The sequence below is a fragment of the Schistocerca piceifrons genome, chromosome 7 (genome assembly GCF_021461385.2).
Source record: "Schistocerca piceifrons isolate TAMUIC-IGC-003096 chromosome 7, iqSchPice1.1, whole genome shotgun sequence".
Taxonomy (NCBI): Eukaryota; Metazoa; Arthropoda; class Insecta; order Orthoptera; family Acrididae; genus Schistocerca; species Schistocerca piceifrons.
In genome coordinates this window covers 440,212,994-440,225,261 of record NC_060144.1, presented here as the reverse complement: position 1 = coordinate 440,225,261, position 12,268 = coordinate 440,212,994, and the positions used below count along the sequence as shown (strand labels likewise).

At 41.3% G+C, this 12,268-nt stretch overlaps 1 protein-coding gene across 2 annotated transcripts in view; it reads left to right on the top strand.

Annotated features, from left to right (window-relative positions):
- Window positions 1-11,555, top strand: part of LOC124805164 — a 61,664-nt gene extending 50,109 nt beyond the window's left edge. Inside the window, exons 3-4 of one of the 2 annotated variants that reach the window (XR_007017399.1) lie at window positions 8,132-8,247; window positions 11,138-11,555. Coding sequence is in view for 1 of the 2 variants with exons in the window: in XM_047265646.1 (XP_047121602.1) it covers window positions 11,138-11,181 (44 nt within the window). In the remaining variant the exon portion in view is untranslated. The remainder of the gene's footprint in view (window positions 1-8,131; window positions 8,248-11,137) is intronic. The other variant, XM_047265646.1, reaches the window with a different exon arrangement.
- Window positions 11,556-12,268: the final 713 nt, after the last annotated feature.

Sequence of the window (12,268 nt, the reverse complement as noted above, 5' to 3'; positions counted from 1 at the left end):
CGGGTTGCCTGCTCCACCAGTCACAGAAGTCAGTGTTGTGTTGAGTGACCATGTCAAAAGCTAAACTGTTTGGTAGGAAGCTACTGCCTCTCTGGCCATATTTATAAACGGGTACAGTGGGTGGCTGAAGGGAACATCTGTTGTCATCTGCTGTATGCCCAGGTAGCAGCATCTAAATGGCCACTTTCTCAGACACACTGTCATGTATCAATTTACAATCTTCATAATTTTTGTATGAATTGTGTTAGATTGGCTTTAATCACAGAAAAAGTTTTAGCTTGCCTGCATTTAAACTCTGCAGTCTAGAATTTTTAGAATGGAACTGACAGTAGAAAATGGCCTCTGAACTACATCTTTAAGAGACCTTGTATTGGTTAGTATTTGCATCAAAACCTTGAAACGTGTTATAGCTCTATTATTTGAAGGGTTTCAGCAGGTGCTGTAATCAAAACTTTCTATCATTAATATAAATAATACTTAATCTATTACAAATAAGGCTATTTTTGTTCCAAATTTAGTTATTAGTAAATTATTCTAAAACTGTTAGAGGTAGCTTAATGGGGTCACATAGTTAAGGTTTTTATATCATACAAATTTTCGTATTTATAAGTCTAATATTTAGCATCTTCAGTTTTTTATAAAAACGATGATTTTGACCAAAATATTGCACCGATCAAATTGAGACTTGTAACAGTTGATTTTGACATACACATGCACATTCTGAACAATTTTTGTCTTTGTAGCTTTATTATTTAGCACCACTTATTTCTTTCTTAAAACAATGTAAATAGGGAAACATATTCATCTGATTACTCTGAGACTTAACAATTTAAACATTGATACACTAAAGCCTATATTAACAAACTTTGGAAAAGCTGCTTTAATTTTTAATTTCTTCTTTAGATTATGATGCAATATTTGTATGCTACACACAGACGCCTTATGGCGATGTGGCACCAATAGCAGTGAACTGGGTTAAGTCCCAGCACACTTGCTTGCCTCTGTACCTCTCAAGTGATACAGTGCTTGTTTCACCACAATATGTCAAATGCCATATATGTGCACTGTTACGAACACTTATTGAATTTGGTTGTATCACAGGCAGTAATGTGTATGAGTGCATTTACAGAATTTTTTGCTGATCTTAGTGGTTTTGTAACCTTTTTGCCCACTCCTCAGAAAGAACTAACTCATTAGATACAGTAGTGAAGAATAGATTTCCAAAACTTGCAGCAACAAGGTGGAGTTATTCAAGTCACTTGGTACAAACTGTGGCCCTGAAGATACATAAGTACAGTTTGGAAAATGCACAAGATTGGGTCACAACTGCTGTTAATGAAGCATGTGGATTTTTCAAGATGTTACATTTTGTATTCAGCTTCCTTTCATGTCTATTTCAAGAAATGTTTTCACTGATAAATGTTACACTGTACAGTCGGAATCCTAAGACATAACATTTTGCAGCAAAGTAGTGGAAGACTTGAAAGAAAAGCTGTGTGCTGAGAGGTACAATGGCTTTGAGAAAATATGATGCAAGTCTGAAAGAATACATGTTATTGCAAGGAAGAGAAGAGAGGGGAAACTCTACAGAAACATTTGTACTTCGCAAAAGAACATTTGCCAGTTGCTAAGGAACAGCTGACAACTGCTGCGGAGCCCACATCCAGTGATAGTAAAAGGAGATATAGAGGGTGGGACATGCAACTGCAGCATAGCCTTTGCATGAATGCTCTGTATGCATTCAACTGTTCATGCAGTATGGCATTTGATGAAGACTCATGGAACTGATTGGTGTGACATTCCACGTTATATGACAACATGTCTGCAGGAAATAATTTGAGTGCTTATGATTGTGGATGAGCAGTACGGCTCAGAGTTGGTCAAAGTGTCACTACTGTGGCCACAGTAATGCATGTGTCCAAAAGTCTTATCTTACGATTAAAAAAGGCCACTGAAGGTGGAAATGTTATGCAAAAGGGAAATGTTATGCAAAAGCATGCCAGTAGTAGAAAGGCCACCACATCACAAGAGGATTGATTTGCAGCTCTAGGGGCGAAAAGGGACAGATACCTCACTCCTAGGCCAATTGCTGCAGACCTAGCAACTGCTACAGGTACATGTGTCTCTGCCAGAACCATTTCATGGTGATTAAATCAGGTTGGTTTGTATGCTTGTAAACTTGTTAAATGCATCCCACTTCTACCATGTCGTCGTTGAGAAAGGGTTCATTAGTATAGGCAGCATGTTGGTAGGTGTCAGCAACAGTGCTACAGAATGATATTCTCCAACGAATCTCACTTTATTGTGGCATATGACTCTGGCCACCATTTAATGTGGAGAGAGGGGGGAACATGTTACACACCACAGAATGCTCATAAATGACATCAGTATAGCCTAGACATCATAGTGCGGGCACGGATTATGCAGAATGGTCGTACACTGCTGCATATCTTTGTGCAAGGTACCATTACAGCACAGGGGTGTTGCGGCGAGATTATTCTGAATCATGTCAATTTGTTTAGTGGTACTTTATATCCTGACTTTCTGTTTATGGATGACAACACCTCCCACCGTACCGTTGAGGTGTCGGACACACTGGAAAATGAAGATATTGGAACTGAACATATGGACTGGCCTGAATACACCCTGTACATGAATAATGTAGAGTATGCCTGGGATGCTCTTGGCAGATGCGTTTCTCAATGAATGCCCCCTCCCTGAATGATGCAAGAACTGAAAACTGCCTTGAGAGAGCAGTGGGACAATAAATGCAGAGAAATTCGACAATGCTCTGCTGGACATGTTCAGGCATATGCTGACATCAACTTATTTTCTGTATGGGGCCAACATTATGAGCAGACAGAATATGTAGCCATGGCAGCCCTCTACCTCCAGTGGTTGCCAATATATTAGTGGAGAGATATGGAGAAGAGGCATTAGAAATGGCTGGATACAAACCCACATGCTTCTTCAGGTATGTGGATGACACCTTTGTGATCTCATCTTATGGTAGGAAGAGGCTCCATGAGTTTCTGGAGCATCATAACTCATGCCACCCAACTATTAAGTTCACCATGGAACTGGAAAAGGACAGCCAGTTTCCGTTTCTGAATATATTTGTCAAAAGAAGAGCAAATGGTCACTTGGCCACACTGTGTATTACAAACCCACACACACTGATTTACTTGTATACCTGCAAGCCAGCTAATGTCACCAACTAGTGCAGAAGAATGGAGTAATGAAGACATTGGTTCACAGGGCACACACACTGTGTGAGACCCTGATATTTTGGCAGCAGAAATAGAGCCTCTATGATCAGTTTTCTGCAAGCCAAAAAGATCAGGAGGTCATCAACCAACCACACGTTCTAGAAGAAGACCAAGATAAGGCAATGATTGTGATGTATTTGCACAATATAGATCTATTTGTACCAAAATCGGGAGGATTCTCAGGTAGCATAACACCAAGTATATGTTCTGTCCACCTACCAAAATGAGATGACTATGGGGAAATGTGAAAGATGACTTGGCACAACAAAAACCAGGAATTTATCATATATCTTGCCGGTGGGCCTTGTCACACATTGGCCAAACAACTAGGACAGTGGACATCAGGTGCAAAGAACATCAGAGGCACACCTGACAAAGACGGGTAACTAATTCAGCTGTCGCTGAGCACTGTCTGGAACTTAATCATTCCATAAAGTATGATGAAATGAGGCTTTCAGCACAGCGCTAATATTCTGGGACAGTATTATAAGAGAGACTATAGAGATAAAGGTGACCAAAAACCTTATGAATCGTGACAATGGTACCAATTCAGTTTGGCCTTGGATCCTGCACTGGAGCTGTTCGAGAAACAACAACGAGGGCAGCAGCAGAGCTCAAAAGAAACTTAAGTTGTGGACATATGGAACGAACCTTTGAGAGAATACCAGACATACTGGACTGAAGACAGAGCATTGCAGGTGCAGGATGCTTCTAGTGGGAGTGGACTGCAAAGGAAACACCTAGAGCCACACTGGACTGAAAACAGGACACAAGCACACAGATGAATGCACCGGACTGGAAGATGTAACACCAGCACTCAGCCTCTTACACTGCTCCGAAGAGGGAACGCCTAAGAACATTTATAGCGGAGCGGATCGCAAAAGGGACACCTGGAAACACACCAGGCAGAAAAGACAACGCCAGTATATAGACAGGTGCACTGGACTGGAGAGGGAGCACCTAAGGATGCTACTAGCTGGAGATGATTGCAGACAAATTGCCTAGAACTGACCACAATGGTGTAAGGCTACAGGTATAAATATTGGAGCCGTTCCACTTGACGAGCAGTCTCAGGTAGCACATGATGAAGATAACAAGTCGCAGTGTCTAAAAATTGTGTCTGGATAATGCTGATATCCAGCAGAACACCCATCATCTCAAGATGTCAGTTTTATTATAGTAGTACTACCTGGGAGACAGAATGTAGTGTCTTCTACGTCACAGGTTATATGATTAACTAATATCCCTCTATTTTGCAGTTCCAGCTTTGTTGCATCTGTGGGCCAACTCTGTTCATAACGTTTTACAGTCACTGCCTATGGAGTAAACTTGGAACAAATCCAGTTAACACTCAACCATTGAAAGCAAGGGTGCAGTGTCAGTTCATCTGTTTGGCATCCTGCTGCATCTGTTTCACCTAAAAATAATTGTATATCTTGTTCGTCAGTTTGTGCCATTGTGATTGGACATTAGTATTCCTTTTCCTTTGGCATCATTGGAGCTCACTCATCAACATCAGTGAGTAGCTACTCTTCTCCTTGAAGATTACCAATATCTCATGCATTTTCACCTGTACACATTTTCCCATAGCGTCCCATTTTTCATGGTTAACATAAAATGTGTGGCATCACTTGCTATAGGGTATTGAACAATGTAATATGTGTAGTTTAGCTCTCTCAGTGTTAATTTCAAATGTTGTCATATGGTAAAACAATGAAAACCTGTTCCGTTCATTTCACTATATGCTGTAGTTCAGCATTTGTTCTTGATGCATCTTTTGGAGGGCAGCTAGCAACTGCCTTGGAATTATAGTCTTTGACTCAATTGTCCATGTAATGGATGGTTCACCACCTGTAATGCTGTGACTTTCACTCTTGCTTCCCCTATGCTATCCACTTATGACTTTAGAAGTTTCACTATGTCACTTCTCGCATTTAGTAGATTCAGTTGGGTTTGTATCATATGCAGATCTTGATTAGCTGTGCCCACATTTGTCTTCATTTTTCCTGTTAGATCAGCAGATAATTCCTGTACCACTTGAGTTTTATTTAAGATGTCTTGCTCTATATGTGCCAGTTGTGTGGTATGCCACTCTATAGCAATTCCGTTTTTATTTGCTATTCCTTGCACTTGTTCCAACATGTCATTCAGTTCTTGGTTATTGTCGATGTCTGCTGTACCAAAAACTGTCTTCAGTAATTTTCGTGTGTCTGGCCATCCCCCTTTCCATTGCAGCAATGTGAATGGTGCTAATTCTTCCCGCTTCTGCCTCGCTCTCCCATTTCGTTACCACACTTGCCCCACCTTATTTATTTTATCCAGTGGTAAGTCCATTACTTGGCACATCTGCTTCCATCGCTGTTCATATGAAAGCCGCAAACCGTGATACTCTCTCGAAATCTGTTTTAATATTTCTTTCTTTTTGTCTTGATAATATAATCTAGCATATGTCTCCTCTAATGTCTGTTCCTTATCTTTTACATCCCATGTGCTGTAAATTAATCTTAGTGTCCGCTGGTGTCTGGTTAGTGTGACATATTCCTGCTTGGAGAACAGCACTGCTCCACCGAGTTGCAGATTCCATAGTGCAGCCGCCACTTCTGACTGGAGCAGGTGTAGTATCACAAGAACTATCATACACACATCAAAAAAAGTTTTGCATCACCTCAGTTCCGAGAGTTCCAGAACCTGTACAGAAAATTGGAATAGAGATCAACATAAACATCATTTGCGCCCTTTTTAAAGCTCATGGACACCACACATTGCTTGTTGTACCACCATACAGCGAGACCTTCAGAGGTTGTGGTCCAGATTGCTGAACACACCGGTACCTCTAACACTCAGTAGCACATCCTCTTGCATTGATGCATGCCTGTATTCGTCATGGGATACTATCCACAAGTTCATCGAGGCAGTGTTGGTCCAGATTGCCCCACTCCTCAATGGCGATTCGGCGTAGATCCCTCAGAGTGGTTGGTGGGTCACATCATTCATAAAAAGCCCTTTTCAATCTATTCCAGGCTTGTTCAGTAGGGTTCGTGTCTGGAGAACATGATGGCCACTCTAGTTGAGTGATGTCGTTATCCTAAAGGAAGTCATTCACAAGATGTGCACAATGGGGGTGCGAATTGTCGTCCATGAAGACGAATGCCTCGCCAATATTCTGCCGATATGGTTGCACTATTGGTTAGAGAATGGCATTCAGGTATCGTACATCCGTTACGATGCCTTCCATGACCACCAGCGGCGTGCATCGTCCCCATATAATGCCACCCTGAAACAGCAGGGAACCTTCACCTTGCTGCACTCACTGGACAGTGTGTCGAAGGCGTTCAGCGTAACCGGGTTGTCTTCAAACACATCTCCAATGATAGTCTGGGTGAAGGCTTATGCGACACTCATCGCTGAAGAGAACATTATGCCAATTCTGAGCGGTCCATTCAGCATGTTGTTGGGCCCATCTGTACTGTGCTGCATGGTATCAAGGTTGCAAAGATGGACCTCGGCACATATGTCGGGAGTGAAGTTGGGCATGATGGAGCCCATTGCACACAGTTTGAGTTGTAACACGACATTCTGTGGCTGCATGAAAAGCATGGTGGCTTTTCTGTCAGTGTTCCTCTGAGCCATAATCTGTAGGTAGTGGTCATTCACTGCAGTATTAGCCTTTGGGCAGCCTGAGCAAGGCATGTCATCGACAGTTTCTGTATCTCTTCCATGTCCAAACAACACCGCTCATCGCTTTGGTTCACTCCGCGATGCTTGGACACTTCCCTTGTTGAGAGACCTTCCTGGCCCAAACTAAGAATGCGGACGTGATCGAACCATGGTATTGACGATCTAGGCATGCTTGAAGTAGAGACAACACGAGCTGTGTACCTCCTTCCTGGTGAAATGACTGGAACCTGATCAGCTGTCGGATTCCGTCCGTCTAATAGACGCTGCTCATGCATGGTTATTTACATGTGTTGGATGGTTTTAGTGACATCTCTGAACAGTCAAAGGGACTGTATCTGTGATACAATATCCACAGTCAACGTCTGTCTTCAGGAGTTATGGGAACTGGGGTGATGCAAAACTTATTTTGGTGTATGTATGATAGTTCTTGTGATACTACACCTGCTCCATGTGTATGTTCTCTATTCTTGTCCCTTCCATTCTCACAAGGGCAAGTGTACATATTTCACTATGACACGATCCATCCCACTGGAATACGGGAATAGCATGCTTCCATTCATTTATTGGCTATCTATCGCCCCATTACAGATAAAAACAATACAACAAATGCAAAATAAATTTCCTTACACTGATAAAATATAACACCACCATCAAAAATAAGAGAATATAACTGTAATTAACGTTCGTTCAAAGCCATTCCATCTATCTCATAAGACCCAGTACCTATTGGTGCTATTCTGAATTCATAAGGCACTTCCTGCACATCCTATGCACTAGCTTCTGTCTCCTAGTTTCTTTGTTTAGTCTTCACTTTCTTCATAACTAACGACACTGGCACCTGTGGTAAAGTGCCGAGGGTACACATAAAAAGCTTAACACATCCTATATGGACAGTGGTTGCTTGCAATAGTAATTACAGGTTTCCTTTTACAGACGATGTCAGCTCTATGGCATGGTATGGCCCTTGATAACATCTAAGGAATTTTTATGTTTTTCAATTGGTGTTCAGGTACTTGCTAACATAACCCCTCTGCCAATCCTGTATTCATGCAAATTAAAAGCATGGCATCCCATTCTTTCTTGCTGCTCGAGTGCTTACATATTTTGCTGTTTTTACTCATTTCCAGATGTCCCACAAAATTCTGCAAAATTTCGCATTAATTCCCCATTTTTTCCAATTTTAGATTAATAACTACAAAAGGTGATGATATCTTCCTACTGTGTACCACCCTGTAGAGCAGTAACTCAATGTGAGAACCTGTTCACCTTTGAACTGTATGCAGCTATGACCTTAAGGCAGGTAAGCATCCCAGTCATTGTAGTGACTTATTACATAATAGCTCAACTTTTTACCAATGTACAGTGAACATGCTTTGTTCTCCATTGATATATAAGGGACAAGTCCTTAGCTTACAGGTTTGCAATAGATGACATAGTGGCTTAATTAGTTCAGACATGAAGTTGGTTCCCTGATATGTAATTACTGTTTTCGTGATGCTGAACGTAAATAATCAGTTATTCACCACCTGTTCATTCATTCAGTATTTCAGTCATCAGAACATAATGTGAAGAGTGACCTATGATGGTTAACACATAGTGTTTATATTCCAGTGTTAGGTAAAATGGAACCAAAATATCCATTTGCACTATTTCTAGTGGCTTGGAAGCCTCTAGTAATTTTTGAAGTGGTGACTGTTGATGGTTTAGGTCAATGCACTGTGCTCATAGCACCCATTTTCTCAAATAGTCATCAACGTCCTGTATTCATGTTCTCCACCATTTTGTGCAGCTGTCCTACGATCCATTGCTTTCATCCTCTGGTCCTGATAACATATGATATGAGCTTATTTGAATACTTTGTTCTTCAGTGCTGCAGGCACTATCTGACACATGGTTCTAATTCCATGTTTCTATGTAGCAGCACATTGTGGATAGTGAACTTCGACTGAGTCCTGAATAACTGTCAGTTCACATAAGCAGTCTGCACCATTTGCCACTGTGCAATGTTCAAGCCAAGTGCTTGTATGATCCCAAACTTTGTGCTTAATCTGTCTGCACTCCATACTTTCTGCCTGATTTTTGCAAAAATTCGTAATCGAATTCACTCAACTGTGATGTATATAGAGTCAATCAGCCCAAAGCATCCTGCAGCTTTAATTCCCTCAATGTTTATGCTCCCAGGTGCTCTTTACCAATCGTATCCTGACTTAGAGTGCATCCTATTGGTTGGTTGCTTGTGTCACAGGACAGGATAATTTTTTTGTAATTTGGAAGTATTAATACAGAGCTAGTTAATGCTTCTTTCAGTTTCTCGAATGTGGCTTGACAGTGAGCTGTTCACTGGAATTTTATACCCTTCTTTAATAAATGCGTTAATGTTCTAGCAATTTCAGGAAGTCCTTTAACAAATTTTGTGAGGTAACTACATGACCCTAAAAATGAGACTGTATTTGTTTTTTAATTTGTGGTAGTAAAAAATCATGGGTTGCACACACAAATTTTGAGCCAGTCTTCACATGGCGCAGATAGTTTACTTCTGTCAGTGTAAAGTGATACTTTTCAATACTTAACGTTAAGTGAGCAGAACGTAACTATTTAAACACTTCTTCCAGAAGTGGTGCATTCTCCTTCAGATCTTTAGAAAAAAACAGTAATACCATCTAAGTACTTCATATACTGATGAGGTTTCCATTCCCTCAATACTCCATGTAATTATCACTTAAATGTGCATTTGTAAGTCCAAATGACATCCACTGATATTGGTAATCAACCATGGGAAGCTGAATATGATCTTTGACTGGTCTTGGGGAACTACTTCAGACTCATGCATTAACACAGGTTGCCCACTGTTTTCGTTACATTCGGTATACAATACAAAACTATATCTTTCTTTCGTTTACATAGTGATAATCACAACAGCAGTTTGTATTTTTTCATCCAGTCCAATGATCTATTTGGCCATGATGACAACTGGTGTTTCCTAGGGGCTATTCTCTTCAATAAGGCCATCATTCAGCTGCTGACTTATAAACTCCTCCATTACTGGTTGCAGGTGATGAGGTATTCTGTACAGCTTCTTATAAACTGAATGGTTGTCCCCCAACGAGATTCTGTATTGTTTCATAGGCGATGCCTGTAATGGTTCTTTAAGACTGAACAAATCGACAAATTGTTGCTGCACTCACTGGACAGTGTGTCTAAGGCGTACAGCCTGACCAGGTTACCTCCAAGCACGTCTCCAACGATTGTCTGGGTGAAAGCATATGCGACACTCATCGGTGAAGAGATTGTGACGCCAGTCCTGAGCAGTCCATTCGGCATGTTGTTGGGCCCATCTGTAATCCGATGCTTGGTGTTGTGGTTGCGAAGATGGATCTCGCCATGGACGTTGGGAGTGAAGTTGCACATCATGCTGCCTGTTGCACACAGTTTGAGTCGTAACACGACATCCTGTGGCTGCACGAAAACATGGTGGCGTTGCTGTCAGGGTACCTATGAGCCATAATTCGTAGGCAGTGGTCATCCACTGCAGTAGTAGCCCTAGGGTAGTCTGAGAGAGGCATGTCATCGACAGTTCCTGTCTCCTTGTATCTCCTCCATGTCCAAACAACATCACTTTGGTTTGCTATGAGACACCTGGACACTTTCCTTCTTAGAGCCCTTCCTGGCACGAAGTAACAGTGCGAATGCAATCGAACCGTGGTATTGACCATCTGAGCATGGTTGAACTACAAGCAACAGGAGCTGTGTACCTACTTCCTGGTGGAATGACTGGAACTGATCGTCTGTCAGACCCCCTCCGTCTGATAGGTGCTGCTCATGCATGATTGTTTACATCTTTAGGCGAGTTTAGTGACATCTCTGAACAGTCAAATGGACTGCATCTGTGATACAATGTCCACAGTCAACGTCTGTCTTCAGGAATTCTAGGAACCAGGATGATGCAAAACCTTTTTTTGATGTGTATATAAAGCAAGACCCATCGTAGGTTGAAATGTTAGTTGCTTATCAGTGATGAAGGGAGGAAAATGTAGTGCAGTGAGTGCATATAAGCAAAGAGTGAAGTGTGGGTAGTCAAAGTGATACAGTGAGTGATACATTGAATATAAATTGAAAATAAAGTGTGAAAAACGTATAAACTGTACTCAGTGTATTTGTTAATAAAAAGCTTATTTGATCTATATTTTCAGACAATGCCCAAACGAAAAAGAGGAGGAGACCTTGCCAGTTCTGAACCAAAATGGCGTAAACAAAGTGAACAGCGACTAAATGAAGCAAAATAAGAACGCAAAGCATGTTTAAGTTTCCAATGAATGAGAATGAGCACCGTGACAATCAGAGAAACCGAAGAACAATGAAATCAACGCATTGAAGAATCAAACAATGCACACGGCCTTAAAAAAGAGGGACAGGGAATTCAAGACAGCCATGAAAATATCACCCTTCGAAAAGCGTCAACGAGGACAAGGAAACAGTACAGCCTATCAAATGAATCATTGTACTATTACCTGACAAAAGAATATAACAATCACAAACACACAATAATCGGAAAAGTGGATATCTGCCAATTTTGCAACGTGAAATAATTCAGTAGAGGAACACCAGGGCTTTGTTCCATGAATGGAAAAATTCGATTACAACCATTGGAAGCGCCTCCACAGGAATTTTTTTTACGTGGCCTAGGAAACTCCAGAGTCAAAACCAGGCGCGGCTCGTAATTAAAGGCTCTGAGGCGGAGCCGCCCCAAAATATATGTTAAAGTAAATTTCGCAAGAACGTATTACATAATTTAAATTATCAGGACGAATTTCGCATATTGCCCATTCCAATTAAAATAACGACGGTCAACGTTTTTGGAACTGCTTGTATTGATAGATGTTTTCCGAACGGTTAGTAATGTTTAGGCTGCGCCTTGGAACGTCCGTAAGCTGCATGTAGTAGCGGTTTGGGGGCGTGGCTTCTACATAGTACTGCTCTTTACGGGTGACCCGAAGGCTCAGAGCTTGCAGCCTAAGGGTGTCATACCAACCACCACACGTTTTTCACGTTCCACTATCTATGTAATAAAGGAATGTAGAGTGGCCGAAACTTCGCTATCCAATCTCTGTCTCTGCACGTCTCTACTACGCTTCGATGTGCCATTAATCGACGTTTAGTATTATTGTTTTGATAATGTTTTACATAGTTGTTTTGTTTCTGCCATTGGCTATTTTATCCACGTTTAGAATAAGTTTGCAAATATCCCGCCAGAGTGCACTAGACTACAGAAACATAACAGTACTGCCATCTAGCGAGAGTTTCATAAGTGATTAGAGGACAAA